Source organism: Sus scrofa, chromosome 1 (genome assembly GCF_000003025.6).
Source record: "Sus scrofa isolate TJ Tabasco breed Duroc chromosome 1, Sscrofa11.1, whole genome shotgun sequence".
NCBI classification, from domain to species: Eukaryota; Metazoa; Chordata; class Mammalia; order Artiodactyla; family Suidae; genus Sus; species Sus scrofa.
In genome coordinates, this window is record NC_010443.5 from 166,178,739 (window position 1) to 166,198,394 (window position 19,656).

At 50.5% G+C, this 19,656-nt stretch overlaps 1 protein-coding gene across 2 annotated transcripts in view; it reads right to left on the minus strand.

Annotated features, from left to right (window-relative positions):
* Positions 7,863 to 19,656, minus strand: part of ITGA11 (integrin subunit alpha 11) — a 124,446-nt gene continuing 112,652 nt past the window's right edge. Inside the window, exons 23-30 of one of the 2 annotated variants that reach the window (XM_021100519.1) lie at positions 18,852 to 18,941; positions 17,980 to 18,070; positions 16,592 to 16,705; positions 16,297 to 16,383; positions 14,058 to 14,168; positions 13,866 to 13,961; positions 9,966 to 10,079; positions 7,863 to 8,761 (exon numbers count right to left, since the gene is read on the minus strand). In XM_021100519.1, coding sequence (XP_020956178.1) covers positions 8,618 to 8,761; positions 9,966 to 10,079; positions 13,866 to 13,961; positions 14,058 to 14,168; positions 16,297 to 16,383; positions 16,592 to 16,705; positions 17,980 to 18,070; positions 18,852 to 18,941 — 847 coding nt within the window. In that variant the 3' untranslated portion in view covers positions 7,863 to 8,617. Of the gene's footprint in view, positions 9,223 to 9,965; positions 10,080 to 13,865; positions 13,962 to 14,057; positions 14,169 to 16,296; positions 16,384 to 16,591; positions 16,706 to 17,979; positions 18,071 to 18,851; positions 18,942 to 19,656 lie in introns of both variants that reach the window. The other variant, XM_021100522.1, reaches the window with a different exon arrangement.

Consider the following 19,656-nt stretch of genomic DNA (forward strand, 5'->3'; position numbering starts at 1 on the left):
GATTTTGTAGCATTTAATTCTACAGAAGTACTTTTTTTTGGCTGCTCCAGGACACATGGAGCTGCTGGGCCAGGGATCAGATCTGAGCTATAGTCAAGACCTAAGTTGCAGCTGTGGTAACGCCAGCTTAACCCACTGTGACAAGCTGGGGATTGAACCCACATCCCAGCACTCCCAAGAGGCTTCGGATCCTGTTGTGCCACAGCAGGAGCTCCAGGATGGATTTAACATTTATTTAATCAAGGCTTACTATGGGATTTTCAGATTTCAGTTTATTGATATTCCAAATACTGCTTCAGTGAACACACTTATAAATTGTATTCAGAAGAACAAATTCATTGCTAGCCCTGGAATGTCTGGTTTAGTGACCAAGTATTAAGAACCTTGACAGGTGATCCAGTTCCCTTCCACCTCCCTGCATTCCTGTGGGCATCAATGTTATCTAGTCATTTAGTTTTGGCCAAGATGATTAATGGAAAATATTATCTCATAGTTTTGATATGTGTTCCTTAATTATGAATGGACTTGACAGATATTTACTGACATTTTGTATTCCTTTTGTTTGCTTTTGGGTTGTAGTCTTTTTCTTGCTAGGTGTTAGGAATTCCTTGGAAGTTTAAGGCAATTTTCTCTGTCATATGTCACAGTTTGTTATTTGACTTTAAATGTAGTAGTTTTTATAGGTACTAAGTTTTTATCTTGCTTGTAAACTTGCCTCTATTCCGAGTTCATACGTATTTTTACCCATGTTTTCTTATAGTGCTTTTATGGCTTTTCCCTCCCACTTCTCTCTTCCTTCCCCTTCCTTTTTGTTTTTTTTTTTTCTTTCTCCCTTCTTTTTTTTAAATCTTTTATCTACCTGGAATTTATTTTGATTAGGAGTCCAGCTAGCCAAGAACTCTGTCCATTATTTTCCACTGATTTGAATCAAACCAAATCCCTTTAAGTGATATGGATCTATTTCTGGGTTCTCTCTTCTCTTCTGTTTGCCTATTCTTTTCTGTTGGTTTTCTGTTCTGTTCTGTGTGGTGGAACCCTGGGGATATTGTCTGGGCTCTTTTCATCACTTATTAACTCTGTGACCTTGGGCAAGTTAACTTTTCCATCCAAGGCTCAGTTTTTGTGCATTGGGACAATAATACTTACCTAAGTTGTGGTGAGCAAATGGGAGAATTAAAATGCTTAATGTTGTGCTGACACATAGTGAAGGGCCAGGTAAATATTAAGTATTAAGATTAGTTGGGGCTAATGTTTCTTCATTTGTCCTTTTTTAAGGAGGGGGAATAATTTTTTCATTCTTGTATGTTTTTTTCCCAGATGAACTTTGGTGTCATTTTACCACATGGAAAGATTTTTGTTTAGACTTCAATTAAGAGTTTAATTTAGGGAGACTTGCCATTTCTAAGTCTGAGCCTTTTTATCCAAAAGAAAGATATGCCCATTTAGTGAAGTCTTAATGTCTCTATCCAGAATTTTTTTTTTTTTTTTTTGTCTTTTGTCTTTTCAGGCCCTCACCCCGCAGCATGTGGAAGTTCCAAGGCTAGGGGTCGAATTGGAGCTACAGCTGCTGGACTACACCAGAGCCACAGCAACGCCAGATCTTTAACCCACTGAGCAAGACCAGGGATCGAACCTGCCTGCGTCCTCATGGATACTAGTCAGATTTGTTTCTGCTGAGCTCTGACAGGAACTCCTTAAAGTTTATTTTTAGTGAAGGCCTTACAGTTATCTTCCTTTTATTATCATTAGTTTTTCTGTTTATATTGTGGATAGGAGCCTTTCTTCCATTAGGTATACTTCTAAATGTTAATGTTTTTATACAACCATTTTAATGGATTTTCATTTTTTATTTTATTTTTTTATTTTTTTGTCTTTTTCCTATTTCTTTGGGCCGCTCGGCGGCATATGGAGGTTCCCAGGCTAGGGGTAGAATCGGAGCTGTAGCCACCGGCCTACGCCAGAGCCACAGCAACGCGGGATCCGAGCCGTGTCTGCAACCTACACCACAGCTCATGGCAACGCCGGATCGTTAACCCACTGAGCAAGGGCAGGGACCGAACCCGCAACCTCATGGTTCCTAGTCGGATTTGTTAACCACTGCGCCACAACGGGAACTCCCGCTTTTTTTAAAAAAATAATTTTTTCAGTTGCTCCGTTTGGATGTCCCAGATATACTAATTATGATTTACAGGCAATATTCATGCCTCATATTTCTTTCTTTTACCTAATTATAATAGTTAAGGTTACCAGAAGAGTAAGAAGAGTATTAAATGGCGGTACTGGAGCATGTTTGCTTTCAAATTTAGATTTAGGGAGTCCCTTTATGGAGATCTGAAAAAAATCATTTAGTGCAACTTTCTCACTTTATAGTTGAGGATACAGGCCCACAAAGAAATGACTCATACATCTAAGGTCACACAAGGACCAAGTGTCAGAACTGGGGTTAGGCCTTGGGTTTCTTGACCCACCGAACAGTGCTCTTTCATTGTAAGACTCTCATGCCAGTACCAGAGCTTATCTTAGGATTTCTGCCAGGTCTGTATTTGGCAGCAATATCCAACTAGACTGCAAAAATCACCCGAGAAATTCCAAATCTTTTTTTGTGTGCTTCAAGTAATGCCTGCTGTATTAAAGTGATACCCACCAGCACTCCCACTCCTGGGCATATATCCAGACAAAACTACAATTCAAAAAGATAATGCACACCTATGTTCATACCAGCACTACTGAGAAGAGCCAAGACATGGAAACAACCTGTCCATAGACGGATGATTAAGAAGATGTACATATACGTAATGGAATACTACTCAGCCATAAAAACAATGAAACAATGCCATTCTCAGCAACTAGAGATTATCATACCAGGTGAAGTAAGAAAAGAGACAAATACCATATGGTATCGCTTACATGTGGAATCTAAACTATGGCACAAATGAACCTATCTACAAAATAGAAGCAGACTCAGACATGGAGAACAAATTTGTGGTTGCCAAGGGGGATGGAGGAGGGAGTGGGATGGACTGGGAGTTATTAGATACAAACTATTACATTTAGAATGGACAAACAATAAGGTCCTACTGTACAGAGCAGGGAACTATATCCAATCTTCTGGGATAGACCATGATGAAAAATAACAAAATGAAGAATGTATATATGACTAAGTCACTTTGCTCTACAGCAGAAATTGGCACAACACTGTAAATCAACTATACAATAATTTTTTTAAAAAGTAACACCCAGACTAAAGAAAATGCTGGCAGTAATACATTTCATCAGATACTTAATCTGGAAATTTTCAGTATGAATGCAAATTTCAGGTAGCTCACAAAATCTTAACTTTTTGGCCAGCTTAGAAAAAATTATGTTATTCTAATTTGGCTGTGGTTTGTAAATTTGATGTGTGCTCAGTTCTGGCTATGGTTTGCTTCTGCCTCATCTAGTGGGAACAAACTTGGAAATTCGTGCTTATTGAGCACCTACTGTGTATCAGACACTATACCAGGGATGTGCATGCCGAAAGAATGATTCTCTGCCCTCGATAAGCTTGTTGTCCAGGTGGATGCCCTTATTTGAAATCTGATTTTCTATTTTTCCTGAGATTTTAATTTTAAAAGTTTATGATGTTACCTTTGAACTATGGCTTGGGCCACCTCCTGAAAATGTTTCAGAAAACTACTATCATTTTTTATGTAGTACTAGGGAGCCAGGAACAAAGAACATGCAGGACTGATTGGAAAGGATGAGTCCTTAGGGCATGGTGTCCTGTGCCTATCTCTGTTATTTAAAAAAAATATTTTTTCTGCTTATACCCTACTTTGAGCCTCTTGAATTGGCTAGGTACATTTCAGTCTGTATCTTATTGAAAAGCTTCCGAGGCCAGGTGCCAGGCTTCTAGCCCTCCCTTCACACTAGAGCAGCAAAGCTCCTGTTCCGGTTTCAGTTTCCGTTTGGAACATGCTGTCCTACTTCAGTGTGATGTCGAAGCTAGTGGAATAGATAGTGATACAAAAAACACCCTGCAGATTTAATGGGGTCGATTAAGCTTGACTGTCCTTTGAGAGGAATCTAGTTGACATTAATACTAATAGAAGGATAATTTGGAGGGACTTTTTTTTTTTTTTTTAAAGGGTAAGAAGTAGTGGAGAATAAAGGGCAACATGACATTAGCTGAAGGTAAAAACAAAGGCCAGTGTGGTGAAAACAGGACATTCACTTCTAATGGCTGTACTGTCACTCAGGGCGTATCTGGTGGTGGAGAAACCTGGCCACTTGTTTGGGGAGAGGTGTGGTTGCGGTGAGTCACTATGCCGGAAAAATAGCACAATGAAGCCAGGTGCTTCTGTTACAGGCTGCCCGGCATCTTAAGGCTTAAAGTCCAAAGTCTAGTGTCTTATTTGGGGAGTGTATGGATGCTAAAAGCTCCTGAGTACGGATGGAGAGAGCAACTTGTTTTTTCAAGACCTAGGAAAGGCGACTTCCACGTCTCATGGGAGCTTGTCCACATTTCCCTGAGAAGAGTTATTCTCCCTCTGTTGTGGTTGTGTTAGCACTTTGCCCCCTTCACCTGATACCCACCTGTTAAGAAATACCACCTTCCTTAACGAAAACCCAGAAGCTCTACTGTTGGCCCTGGAAGGATGTCCCATGGGGGTCTTGACTGATTACTGCTGCCACCAAGATAGGCTGAAAAGGCAGCTGGGAAAGGCCAGCTGTGAGAAACTGATGTGGAAGTCTAGAGAATAACAGAATCTAATGGCCCTAGATTTTGCTGCTTCTATACGCTTAATGTGCTTAAGATCATCTCACAGGATTGGACCTGCGGATGGGGTAGAATGTGGCCTGTGTTTCTGATTTAGGTAGCCCTGGGACCCCACTTTGAGAAGCTCAGCCCTGGAGAGATCCTCGGCTTTAAGAGGCACACTTGGCCATCCAAGCTCTCGCGCCCACACCATCTGATGCCAGAAAGAAGTGCTCTTACCTGGATTCCTTCTTCTCAGCTCTCAGCCGACTGGCACTGAGGGATGCTGTAATTGATATGCTCTTCCCCACAGAACACCAGACGATGGCACAAGGGCCTGAAGCCTCTCTCGAATCTACCCAAGGTGTGCCCTTCGGCTTCTGTATCTTCTCTGAGGGCCGGTGCCCCTCCGGCATAGGGCTCACCATTTCAGTCAACAGAGAGACCCCCCCAGAACCTCCTGCACCTCTCAGTTCACGGCTCCTTGTTGGAGGTCTTTCCCTTCTATAGACAGAGAGCCTAGAACTGAAGAAATCCTGACCAAACTCTAGAAGCACCTTGCTGTGGGTAACTTGGTTTGCAGTCAGACCTCGGCCCAGGCCCGCCGTCCTCCTGCGCACTGGCTGCAGAACTGCCTTAGTACCACGGCCCCACCTGGAAGTCGGCGCAGCTGTTCGGAGTAGTGTCCAGTACCAGCTGATGATGCTTTTAAAAGACTGAATCGGGAGTTCCCGTCGTGGCGCAGTGGATAACGAATCCGACTGGGAACCATGAGGTTGCGGGTTCGGTCCCTGCCCTTGCTCAGTGGGTTAACGATCCGGCGTTGCCGTGAGCTGTGGTGTAGGTTGCAGACGCGGCTTGGATCGCGGTTGCTGTGGCTCTGGCGTAGGCTGGCGGCTACAGCTCCGATTCGACCCCTAGCCTGGGAACCTCCATATGCCGCGGGAGCGGCCCAAGAAATAGCAAAAAGACAAAAAAAAAAAAAAAAAAAAAAAAAAAAAAGACTGAATCGTTTTTAAGTTGATTATGCTTCGTGATAACACTGGAGCTCAGCCCTTAGCTCCATCATAAATAGTACTTCTTTTTTTTTCTTTGTCTTTTTAGGGTCACACCCACAGCATACGGAGGTTCCCAGGCTAGGGGTCTAATCAGAGCTACAGTCACCAGCCAGAGCCACAGCAATGTGGGATCCGAGCCGAGTCTGCAACCTATACCACAGCTCATGGCAAAGCCAGATCCTTAACCCATTGAGCGAGGCCAGGGATCGAACCTGCATCATCATGGATGCTAGTCAGATTTGTTCCTGCTGAGCCACGACGGGAACTCCCATAAATAATTACTCTTAACCAGCAGACAGAGCATTGCTAATAACGTCCCTCTATGAACCATAATATGATTTTTATGTTGATTTGAGGTTGTCGTTTGGCTACTTGCCACCAAATACTAAAAATGCTTCAGAGACTGCTGTCCATCTCCCCTTCTCAGACATTAGCAAATGTGCCCCCAACTCCTCAAGGAGCCCCCTAGGGGCTCTGAGGACCCTGGAGAACTGAGTGATCTCCTACAGCAAATTCCACTCTGGAGACTTGCTAAACAAGAAAGTCTTCCAAACTGGGCTGGAGCAGAGTAAACCTGAACAGCAGTACGATGACAGCACAGCTCCTATTCCTCAGCATAGAAGGGTACCTGTGCATGTTTTCTAGACTGTCCATTCACCTCTGTCGACCTCATCTCTCAGCACACTAGTGTTGCCTTTGAAACAAAAATGATGGCCCTTCTCCCAACCAATTAAATCTGACTCCCGGGGATGGGCTCTGGCATAGGTAGCCTGTAAAGCTCTCAGGTGATTCCGATGTGCAGCCAGGCCTGAGAGACACTGCTCTGGCATGAGGCGCTTGGCTCCCGGTAAAATGCATCTTCTTTGCTTGCCCTACCAGCACTTAAGGCCAATCTTGGACATTTATACCCCAGAGCAAATAATTTCAGAAAAGGAGACTTGACAAGAGAGAGAGGAGAAAAAGAGAGCGACACAGTGTGAGGGCTGCAGGTTTGACAATACACATAAGCCTCCCAGTTTTTCCCACCTTTTGACCATTTAGCTCTTCTTGGTGTAGGGTGGGGAAGGGCAGGGAAGGACTGTGACCTTCTGGGGATGAAGGGAGCCTCTGACCCACAGGTGGCAGTTGAACTCTGGGCTGCATCTGACATTTTGCTTGGCCTGCAGAGTGGCTACACGTGGCAATTAAAAAAAAATGGGATGGCCAATCTCTAAAAGTCAGGTTTCACATGAACACGTTCTCCAAGTTGATGGTGTTTGATAGAAGACTTGGTGCAAAACCAAACAATGCATGTCTGGGTGCAGAGTCACATCTCCTGTAGCCAGGTGACTCCATTCTTGAGGGCAATGACTCAATGAAATATGATTTTAAAATGTTTCCTTTGAATTTTGGTTTCACCGTTTGAGAAAGAGAGTATCCCCATAAAGGGGGACTTCATATCAACTCTTTAGATTCCTTCCCTTAGGTCTTCTAAGGCGGGGCTAGAAAGGCTGTTTGGCTTGAGAGCATGCAGTCCTGGGGGAGTCTGGATTTGCTGTGGAACTTGGGGCTTTGTCTTAACTTCTCTGCTTCTGAGCATCCCCATCTATGGGAGAACAGAACCTCATAATTTCTAAGGGTCTACGGGCTTCTTGGGATTCCAACGCGATGAGAATAGAATGGAGACAACTTAAATTTAAGAGTAGCTTGTGGGTAAAGGTGAACCTGTAAGTCAGGGTATGAGTGTCAGCACTGAAACGCTAACCTACACAGTCTGGGAGGCCTGCAAGGAAAGAGCAGGAACAACGGTGTAGAAACTACTGTGACATGCAAGTTTCAACCATCCAAACTGGCCAAAGGTAGAATGGGTGGGCTTGGGAGGGAGTGAGTGCTCTGTCACTGCAGATGTCCATCCCAGACCAGGCAGCCACTGGGAGGAGACGTTGTAGGAAGCAAAGGGTGGACAAGTCCCTTCCCAACACTTCGAGACAATGGGAGGAAGCAGGGAGCCCCTCATCCACCTGTTGTCCTCAGAGTGTGGCTCACTGGGACATGCTCTGCCCACAGAAGGGATGGCAGCCTCTTGGTTGTTTTTAAACACTGTATTTTTTTTTTTATATAATTTCTTAAAAATATTTACGACAGTAAAGGTCGTACTGTGTGACAGGGGACAGATGCCTTTGATGTATCCCCCTTTCATTGCTACCTCAAAACAAAGTTAAGGCATAAATTACTTGGCTGGGCACCAGGTGTGCCTCTTGTCCTCGGGGTGCCATCATTGGTGATACCATTCGTCCCATGGGCTGGCAGATCGGACATTTGCCACCGAGGTTGCACAGGCTCCAGAGGTCCCTGCACCAGCTTTATCTGTGCTTTCCAGAGAGGAGCTCTCAGCGCCTTTCCAGCCCTTCTCTCGGGCACGGGTGATGGTGGGCGGAAGGGGGGGATGGGAGGGAGGGTGCGTGTATGGAGGGAGGAGGCGAAGCAGAGAGGGGAGGCTCCCCACCCCTACCCTTGCCTCTGGGCCGGGCCATTGCGTAGGGAAGCATGAAGCCCTGGGGATTGTGCCGTCTGCACGCTTCAGCAGGGCACCCTGAACAAAAGCAGTGGAGGAGTGGGAGTCACAGGCCGGCAGTGGCCGTGAGCACTGTGGGAGGGGGAGGGGGTGGAGGTCAGTGTGAAAGCGTGGTGGGGGTGGGGGTGGGGGTCGGGGGTCGGGCCCACCCACCTCCCCATCTCGGTGGGCACCCTGTCTCCTAAGCCCCAGCGGCCCGTCTGTCACATTCTCTGCATCCCAGAGTCTGTCTTCATCCGGGGCCAGCAGCCGTCATCGCCAAGTCTCTCACTCAGGGGGCCTCCGGGGACCTACCTCCAGCCTGGGGAAGGGGTGGGGTGTCTCTGGAGCCATGGGCAGGCAGCTTGAGGGAGGGAGGACAGCGCAGAATGCAGATCTGTTGTCCCATGGGGTCCTACAGGAACTAGGGGCCTGGGGAGCGCAGAGTGGGCTTTTGTAGTCTTGCTCTCTGGGTTTCTTCTGAGGATGGGGTGGTGGCGAATTCCTAGCACCATAGTGGTGGGGGCAGCAAATGCCCCTACAGAGCCTGGGGGCAGCTGTGTGGTGTACCTCGGGAGAGGTCCCTTTAAATCCCTAGGGATCTGTGTTGGAGGTGCCTCGGCCTCCCAGTAGGACAGTCCCTCTTCAAACTGGCTTGAGTTCCTTTCAGGAGGAGCAGACTCGGTCTCTCAAGAGATGAGGTCAAGTGCAAAGTGAGCTGGCGTCCTCTCCACCCCAGCTCGGTGGGCCACGGGCCTGGGCCTGCACCCCGCCTGGGCCCGCGTGCTGGCCCCCGTCAACTCACAGCCTCCTCCGGAGCCTCACTCCAGCACTTTGGGGGTGGGATCCAGGCCGGGCTCCCTCCTGCGCTTGGCGCTTTTAAAGAAACCGAGCTGTGGGGAGGCACGGGCACATCTCAGGAGTGGGCAGGGTGGACAAGGCCTGCCTCCCCTTCCTGCTCTCCCTCTGCCAACCCTCCTCAGGCTTCTTTCCTCCCTGAAGGCCCAGCTCTCCCCCACCAACCACGACGCTGCACAGTGGGCCACTTCAACCCTAACAGGGAACCACGTGTCAGGAAGCCAGCAGTCGTGCTGACGCTGCCCCAGTCAACACTCTCGCTGGGATTCCCTCCCCTCATCTGTAACAGGAGGAGGCCAGGGTTCTTTTGTTTTTGTTTTGCTTTTTAGGGCCACACCTGCGGCATATGGAGGTTCCCAGGTTAGGGGTCCAATCAGAGCCACGGCTGCTGGTCTATATCACAGCCACAGCAATGCTGGATCCGAGCCGCGTCTGTGACCTGCACTACAGCTCATGGCAACGCTGGATCCTTAACCCACTGAGCGAGGCCAGGGATGGAACCCACAACCTCATGGTTCCTGTGTATCTGCTTTTTCTTCTGATCAGAGGAACCCTAGCCTTCATCAGGTTCTCAGAGGGACCTGCCATGGGTTGAGTGCCCCCTGGTGGCCCTGGCCAATCTGCCTCCGTGGCTGGCAAGCTCTGGGGAGGAGGCTGGATGGATACCAGTCCCGTGTGGAAGAGAATAAGGGGACTGGCCACAGAGCTCAGAGGCCGGAGCCCCAGGCCTGGACAGCCAGGATGCTGCTCCCCACCCCCACCCCGAGGGGGCCCTCACCTTCCACAGCGCCAGGACCAGCAGGGCCAGCAGCAGGAGGCCCCCCAGGGTGCTGCCCACGATGATCCAGATGGGGATCTGGGAGTCTTCTTGCTTGGAGATCTCAAACGTGATCTGCAAGGGGAGCAGTGGCGGCCAGGTCAACAGCACTGCTGTCGAGGGGCCCAGATGGCAGCATGGGGCAGGGAAGGAGGGCGGGAGGGAGGCAGCTGGCACCTGGTGGGAGAGCTGCATCCCCTTCCTCAGGGAGATGCTGGAGGGTGGGTGGCACCCAGTCAACAGAGAGGCCTGCACAGTGGACACGTGTGTTAAGTGACCAGGTGATCCCCTGGCCTCTTTGAGACACCACCTTCTGCCTTCAGCCTCAGGCCACTCCACTGTCCCTGGATTCTCCTTCTATCACATGGGCTCCTCTTTCTTGTTGTCTTTGCTTCCCTGTCATCTCCTAAACTTCTGACTGTTGGTGTGACCCATGGTTCTGTCCTCGGACCTCTTCTTTATCCATAGTCACTCCCTGGTGAGCTTGGCGCTGACTTAGAGTGTAGGTACAGGGGTCACGGTGCCCAGGGTCCATGCTGCTTTTAGGGGCCCACAAAAATGTTCTGATTTCTTTTAAAGTTAGAATAAAAAAATGAATATGATCATGCCTTTATGCAGACTGAATCATAAAATAATAATTAAAATTTTTTTCTAGTATGGAGGAAGGTTCTGCAAGCAAAAGTGCCCGGGGCTGAGAAAGCCTGATGGCAGCCCTGGGCAAACTCACTCAGGCCTCGGGCTGTGACCATCTTATGCTGAGGATGCTCTCACACTTCTACCTTCTAGTGGGTCTCTCCACTCCATCCCAGACTCCTATCCAACTGTCTGCTCAGGCTGCCTAGCATCTTCAACCATCCCAGAACAAACTCTTTTTTAAAAAAAATTTTATTATTATTTGTCTTTTTGCCCTTTCTAGGGCCACTCCCAAGACATGTGGAAGTTCCCAGGCTAGGGGTTGAATCAGAGCTACAGCTGCCTGCCTACACCACAGCCACAGCAACGTGGGATCCCAGATGCCTCTGTAACCTACACCACAGCTCACGGCAACGCCAGATCCTTAACCCACTGAGCAAGGCCAGAGATTGAACCTGCAACCTCATGGTTCCTAGTCGGATTCGTTAACCACAGAGCCACGACGAGAACTCCAGAACAAACCCTTGATCACATTCTTCAGCCTCCAACCTGTTCCTTCAACATCTTTCCCATCAAAGCAAATGGCAGCCTTGTCCTTCCTTGCTCTCGCTTCTTGTATCGGTCACGGACTCTTACTTTCACACCCATAGGGACTCCAGCAAAGTCTATCCGCTCTACCTTTGAAACACCCAGGATGTGGCACCTCCTCCCACCTCCAAGGCTATCTCTTTGGACTGGCACTCTTGTCTTCCACCCAGAGACCACCCCACCCCACTCCACCCCCCGTAGCTGCCCAGCTGGCCCTTTGTGTTTCCTCGCCCCCTACCGTCTGTTCTTGGCATAGCAGCCAGAGGAAGGATTTATTCTCTGCTCTTTTGCCATCTCAGAGTGAAAAATAGAGTCCTTGTCCTAGCCTGGGAGGTCCTGTACCTCCGGCCCTGCTTATCTCACCAGTCTCAGCTCCTGCTCTGCCCCTTGCTCTACTCCAGTCCTCCAGCCACCTGGCTGCCAACATGCCCAGCACACGCCTGCTGTTGCAACTTTGCACTGCTGTTCCTTCTGCTGGCAGGGCTGTGCTAACCCCATCACGTGGCACCACTGCAATCGTCCTGGTCTCTGTCTGCTGTCCCTTTATGGGAGAGGCTTTCCTCCATCTCTCTGTATAAACGAGCACCCCCTCGTCTTCACCCTTAGGCGCCTGAGTTTTTCTGAGCAGAACTCATTACCACCATCACTGTATATATTTGTCATGGCCTCTTCTTCCCCATCTGCAGTGTCAGCTCCAGGGAGAGCTGGGGCTTTATCTGTTTTGCTCACTACTGTATCCTCAGTGCCTGGAAGAGTGCCTGGGCCGGAGCAGGAGCTCAGTCATGGTGCTGAAAGCCTGAATGAACACACCCCGAGACAGCTTGCCTGCTACTGACTCTATTCAACTCGAGGCAAGCCTCCTCCCCTGCGCCTCATCTCACACAGCCTCAGTATCACATCTGAAAAATGGATGTGGGGACACATCTCACAGTGCTGAGGATAACATGGGATGTGTCTGCTGTGACACATAATAGATGGCAGGTCCCTTCTACGCTCTCTTTCCATCCCTGAAGGCTGGGACCTGCCCCTGCCTTCCCACACCTGTACCTTGCACAGAGCCAAGCCAACAGGAGCTTAAATTTGGGGTTGCTGGGTTTCCAAAAAAGAAAAGAGGCATCCTGAGGGTATAAAAGGGGTTTTGGGTGGCAGGGGGTGGGAGTGGAAGGAGAAGGAGAAATCACTTAAGCTAGTAAATGACAGATGAACGAGTGTGGAGAGAAGGGTAGTTTGTGTGTGTAGGGAAGTGCCTGAACCACAACTCTTGTCACCTGGCTGCCTGGAAGATTCTTACGTGTCTCTCAAGATTCAAGTGGACTGTCTCAAGAAAGCTTTCCCCAGATGGTCCTTGCTCTGATCACCCCTTACCCTCAGGACCTGGGCTCACCCCCCGATTGCACCCACACTTTGTTGTTCTCATCCCCTTTTCTGCCTAATTCATCCCTGTATCCCTTGGGAGGCCTGAGTCATAGGGGGACCCCCAACAAACACTGAAGAATGAACAAACCACTTCTTGGGTAGGTCCCCTGAGTGCTGCTTCTGGACCTCTTTGGGTTTTTTTTGTTTGTTGTTTTCTTTTTTGCTTTGTTTTGCTTTTTAGAGCTGTAGCTGCCAGCCCACGCCACAGTCACAGCAATGCCAGATCAGAGCTGCATCTGAGACCCACACTGCAGCTTATGGCAACACCAGATCCTCAACCCACTGAGCGAGGCCAGGGATCAAACCTGTATACTCATGGGTAACAGAGGGGTTAGTAACCTACTAATCCACAATAGGAACTCCTGCTTCCGGGCTTTTGCACCTGCTACCCCTCTTCCTGGCACACCCCCTCCTCTTTGGAATCTGTGTTTGTATTTTATTTATGTCTGGCTTCTTGAGCTGGCCCATTCTGCTCTCCAGCATTTCCTGGGGCAGCGGGTTAACTGGGTATCTGATGTGGGCTGCTCACCTGGAGCCCCAGCTGCACTTTGGGGATGTGGCCAGTGGAGGGCAGCAGCATCCCATGTCCAGGATGCCTGGCTCCTTCCAGAGGCCTGGGCTTTTCAAGACCCTATTTCTCATCTTCCCAGAGAGCACAGCACGGAGCCTCACACCTTTCCTGGACCCTGATTCAAGCTGGTCTGATCTGTGACAGTCTGGTTTTACCCAATTCAAAAAGCATCCCCGTGCAGAGACATCTCACAACCCTAGTCTTCATACATTCAATTCACTCCAGACTCTATTCATTAGATTTCAGGAGGGGATGGATGGGGAGGGAAGGGTTGGCTGGCCACGCTAGGCTGCCAGCCTGCTAAGACCCAGCCTTGCCACTGAGGCAGGCAGGCAGGCCTGGGCTACATGTCCACTTCCTCTAGTGTAAAACACACAGGTGTCCCTCCTTCCTCTGCCTCCATGGGGCTGTTGCAATGAAGAGCCTGGTGGCCCTAGGCACAGGGTGAGTGCCTATTTCTGGCCCCTCCTCCCCACTTTTGCCCCTAACAGCCTGTTGGTCTCTATTTTCCCTCTCCTCTGATGCTGCACCAGCCACTGGCAAGCCTGTCCCTCTCTCTCCCGCAGGGGGTGTAGGGAAACTCAAGGGGAAGGGGCACCCGCTCCCCAGTTGGCCTGGCCGAGCCCAGGTCTGCCGGGTTCCCAGGTGCTCACCTGGCGGCTGGGATCCTCCTCTCGGAAGATGAAAGGGCTGTGGAACTGCCTCTGCAAGGCTGCGAGGACCGTGATTCTCATCAACTTGTACTTGAGCTGTGTAAGCAGAGGCCTCATCAGGAGGTGGCCCCTCCCCACGGGGGAGACTCCTCAGAACCTGCCTCCTCCAGCCTGGGCCCAAGCTCTACTTACTGCTTTTAGGGACCTCAACCACAGGTTCCCCAGCAGATGGAAACTGATTTCCTGGTTGGGGGCCAGCCTCACGTTGCAGTTGATGGAGACGACGTCAGAGTTGCTGTGATTCTGAAAGAGGTGAGTCTTAGGGTGACCAGGGGCTTGGCCACCAGAGAGATGGCTCAGCTGCCCAGCTTGACCAAGTGGGGTTTTGCTCCTGGGGAAGGAGGGGCAGAGGACGGGAGGCAAGGAAGGAGGTGGGGGACACATGGGCTGGAGCTGCCAGCGGATGGCTGGAGGACAAGGTAAAGATGGTATATATCTTTTTTTTTTTTTTTTTTTTTTTTTTGTCTTTTTGCTATTTCTTTGGGCTGCTCCCACGGCATATGGAGGTTCCCAGGCTAGGGGTCTAATCGGAGCTGTAGCCACAAGCCTACGCCAGAGCCACAGCAACGTGGGATCCGAGCCGCGTCTGCAACCTACACCACAGCTCACGGCAACGCCGGATCATTAACCCACTGAGCAAGGGCAGGGACCGAACCCGCAACCTCATGGTTCCTAGTTGGATTCGTTAACCACTGAGCCACGACGGGAACTCCAAAGATGGTATATATTGATGCCCCATTTGAAGTTGTGCAGAACTGGCTGTATTCCAGGAACAGAACTTTGGTTTACTGTTAGGAGGCCTATAAATATTATCACCATACAAACACATTAAAGGGCAAATGATAAGATTATTGCAACAGATGCAGAAAAAACATTTTAGGAAATCTAACTTCTGTTTATGATAAAAACTCCCAGGGCGCTTCCTGAATCTGAATAAGAGCATTTATGGAAAAAAAAAAAAAATCTATGGCGGAGTTCCCATTGTGGCTTGACAGGACTAGCAGTGTCTCTGAAACCCTGGGATGCAGGTTTGATCCCTGGCCTGGTGCAGTGGATTGCAGCAGCTGTAGTATAGATCACAACTGCAGCTCAGGTCTGATCCCTGGCCTGGTAACTCCATGTGCCGTGGGGCGGCCAAAAAAGAAACAAGAAATGTGGAGTTCCTGTTGTGGCTCAGGGGTTAACGAAACTGACTAGCATCCATGAGGATGTGGGTTCGATCCCTGGCCTCACTCAGTGGGTTAAGGATCTGGCGTTGCTGTGAGCTGTGGTGTAGGTCACAGATGAGGCTCGGATCCCGTGTTGCTGTGGCTCTGGTGTAGGCCGGCGGCTATAGCTCCCATTTGACCCCTAGCCTGGGAACCTACATATGCCACAGGAGCAGCCTTAAAAGACAACAAGGCAAAAAAAGAAAAAGGAAGAAAAAAGATGCAAAAACCTATGGCAAGTATCACATTTCATAACAAAAAATTAAAAATAATTCCTTTAAAATCAGGATCAAGACAAGACTGTCATCATTTTTGTTTACCATTTGCCCTGGAGGTCCCAGCCAGAGCAATAAGATGAGGAAAACAATTTAAAAGGATTGAGTGGTAAAACTAAAGCTAATACTACTTGCTGATAATACCACCCTAATAGAAAACCCACACAAATCATCAAATAATTAGAATCCATGGGGTTAAACTTATTTGCGTTGCTCTCGAGCAGCCACCTCACCTCACCCAAGCTCAAGTCTTCAGTAAAGTGACAACACTCTAAAGATGCTTTCTGTGAGAACTTGTTCAGGGAAATAAAATGAAAGCAGCTCAGATTTTTGTTTGGGTAAAGACTAGCAAAGGCAACCTCAGAAACTGGTATGTGGAGACAGAGGCAGCTTTGAGAATGGAAACCTGGACCCCAGCAGGTGTCTTGGGGCCGGCTTCAGGAGTTGCAGCTGGACTGCCTTCTGTCCCCGGGCAGGTGTAGGGAGGCCCTGGCTGACATGGTCCGCGTCTCCAATACAAGCCCCGTGTGGTGTGGCTCCTCCTCCCTCTGCCTGTTTGTATCCCACCGGTCCTTTCAGACGCAGAGGCAAGTCCACGATCCCCGCTCCTTTACCCAAGGGGGTATGCTCCACCGCTTCTCCCCTGATGCGTATCCCAGCCTTGTTCCCTGGCTTCTTTGCACTTGATCCCGTGTAAGCGCAAGAAGTATCCTTTTCTTATTCTGTTTCTCTCTTGGTTTGAGGCTGACATGGAGGTGCTCAACAAGCTCTTATTGACAAGCTATTGCACAAGGAGAGAAGCAGCCTCGGAGCGCAGGCAGCTCCCTTCTCCTCATCCCCCGGGGCTCTTGGCAGATGGCAGGGGCGGGTGGGGAGGACAACACTCACCAGCTGTGGGGCACGACTCAAGTCTTCCTCTGTCGGGGTGCGCCGGTACTCAGTGCTGTTCCCCCAGACGTTACAGGACGTGTTGGCCTGCACAAGGACACACGCACCCAGCCTCACCACCAGCACTGGTAGACTCGGCGTCCCAGACACGGTCCTCTCTCCTCCTCTTTCCAGAGGAGGCCCAGCTGGCCCTGGGCCCGGGAGAAGGAGCTGAGGTCTGGGGACTTGGGGACACACCTAGGGCTGTGTCTGTCCCCCTCCCCCGCCACAAGCCGGCACCCCCTGGCCCGGGTACCTGGTCAGTGAAGAAGTCTCTCAGCAGCAGCAGCCGGTTGCCGCCCCTGGTGGCGATGGGAACGGTGATCTTCATCATCACTCCGTGGATGGGGAACAAGCCCAGGTTCTGGATCTGTGGCCGGGACGGGGAGGAGTCCGTCAGGGGTGGAGGATGAGGTCCAGCAGGGCAATCCTCCCAGCCAGCCCTGGGAAACTGGCCCCTCCAAACCCCCAGGCCTTTTCATGGTGGAAGCTCTAAAGCTCTTCCAGACCTTGGCCGGGGCTGCAGGGATGAACATGCCTGAAAGCTGAAAGGGCTGCGCCCCTGGAGGCTAAGGGGGCCACTGGGGGCTGTGAGACTGAGAGCACGCATTACTGAGAGCAAGGGTTACTTCCCCTTTTAACTTCTCTTGGCCCTGCTGGCCCTAGACAGAGGTCGGAGTGGAGATGGTGACAGCAATTCATTTCTTAGGAGATATAATCCTTAATTGCTAAAGCATATACATCGGGAGTTTGCATTCTAGCCACAACACATTTGGTGTTATAGCCGCAGTGATTACAAGCAGGGCTTTGGAGTCCGGAAGCCTGAGCACATGACCCCAGGCTACTGCCATGGATGAGCTGTGTGGCCTTGGGCAGTTACTAAACCTCTCTTGGACGAGCCATCAAGGCACTTGTGTGTTTCTAGCTGTCTTCCTGCCCCAGCTCTCACCCAGTAGTTCAGGACTGGAGAGATCACAGAACCCACCACAGCAGAGACTCTAAGCTGCCTCCTTATTCTCCTTCTCCCTCCTTCCTTAGTGACAGAAACTAAGACAAAAAGGCGCATTTCCTAACTGCCCTTACAGCCAAATCACACTGTGCTGGTCAACGAGAGGTAACTGGAAGTGCGAGGAACTGCCATGATGTTTCCTTAGTAGGGAGGAATCTGGCCTGCTCTTTTTCCCTTCCTTCTGCCTGGAATGAGAACATGATGGCTGGAGGTGCAGCCACCTTGGACTATGAGGTGAACTTGAGAGGCTGATAATCACATGTTGAGGATGGAGGCACAGACAGAAGGAGACCCAATCCTGGATGTCTTGTAAAGATGCCAACTCTGGGCTTCTTTTATGGGAGAGAATAAACCCCAGGGCATCTAGACCACTGTTTTTTTAAATATTTAAATATTATATTCAGTTACACCTCATCTTCACTGACACTTCCTCCCAGTCCAGCCCTGTTATTTTGCAGATGAGAACCGAGAGGCCCAGAGAGGGGAAGGGACTTGCCTAAATTCACACAGTGAGTGGGTGGAAGGGTTGAGGTCGAACCCCAGGCACTAGCCATGATTCAAGATTCTTCTCTCCCCAAATGGGGGATCCTCAGCTCCCACCTTTCCCTGTTTGCCTGGCTCCCCTCCAGCCTCACCTTGAAAATGCAGTTGAAGGGAGGCCCGATGCCCTGGTATCTCTCCAGCGAGCTGTTGGGCTTGACCTCGTAGTGGCTCAGGCTGCTGCTCCTGCAGGGACAGAGGACAGGGCCACCGTGAGCTCAGTCAGTGTTGGCTAGATGGATAAAGGGATGAAAGAGGGTGTGGGCCTGGGCCCACCTAACCCGAGATCACAATTAGGTTTCCTCTGTGTCTACTGGGCGTACGTGTTGGAAGGATTCTGAGGCTCAGTAGGAACAAACACTAAGGGCAGTTATCAATGTCTGCCTGGGGGTGGGGTGGGTGTGAACCAAAAGAGCCAGTTATTTGCCACCCCTGTCCTTGCCTCCTGCCCAGGGGCATGGCGTCTTCTGATCATGAACATGTACCGTTCTAGCCTCAAGCAGTGGCTGTGAGATGGCCTAAACCTTCTGTCTGTCTGATGCTACCTTCTGACTTCTCCACCCACCTGGGAGCCCTTGGGAGGGGGGCAGCCTGGGGCCAGTGGCAGAACCAGGCTTGTGGGCAATGGGAGCAGCCTGCCCTGCAGGGAGGGGCACTTTCTCACCGATGCTGTTTAGAATTGCTGGTGCAAGGTGGTAATGAAAAGCAGATGGACTTTTAGCAGGTTCTGGAACTGTTTTAAAATTCTCTGCAGACCCTGCCCCCACATTGAGCCCGCACCTGGGGTGGACACTGCCCGCTCCGGCTTCCTGCTGTGGGGGAGCTCCTTGGGAGCCAGGTCTGTGTTCCCTCCCTCCTCTATGTTGACCCTGCTCTCCCTCCATGGACGAGGGGGCTGCACTCTTGGGGACACACTTGGCTCCATCCCACAGTCCCTTAGCACCAGGGCCCTGGGGCTGCGGCCCACCTGGTAAAGAGGACATCGGCCTCATACTTGAGGTGGAAGTGCAGGAGGGCTGTGTTGTCTTCCTTAGTGCTCTCCTTCTCATCGCTGTCACTGCAAGGAGAGCCGGCAACATGCGGTCAGGAAGGGGCAGCCCTCCCTCCACCCGGCTCACGCGACTGGCTCAGGCAGCAGAAGGGGTCCAGGTCAGGCGCGTCCTGCATCCCAGCTGCCGGAGGGCTGCTGTGCTGGGCAGCCGGCGGGCAGGGCATCTGGGGAGTCTCCCAGGAGGAGAGGGGCCTGGAGGCAGGGGAACTAGAGAGCCCAGCCTTTCCTGCCTTCTTTCTGGGCACAGCACATCTGGCCTTGGGTCGGGGCAGGGGAAGGAGGGGTCCAGAGGCTGAGAGAGCCGTCAGCTTGGTCACAACTGCCTGTGTGCCCTCCTCCTGTGTCCGATGGCCAATCCTATGCTGAGGTCCCCAGGGGAGATGACGCCTTTGGGGAAAGGTGCTGCCCAAGGGAAGAAGGCAAGAGCACCAGGAAGTCACGGCGGAGCATTATCTACCCTTGAACTAGCCCTTCTGAGCTGGTGGCGGGTGGGGTGGAGAGGGCAGTGGCCGAGGGCTTGAGGGCCTTAAAAAGGCCCCGGGAGGGAAATTGAGAGGCATTAGAAGGAGTTTTGTCAAATAAGCTTCCCTTTCCCAGCACCATGAGCTACCGGGGCAAATCATTTTAGATGTAAAAAGATAACAGTTTCTGCCTGTTACAGACACTACGTTTCATTTCCTTTGGAAGAAACACCAGACAGGTGGTTTAGTGAGAAAAGGGA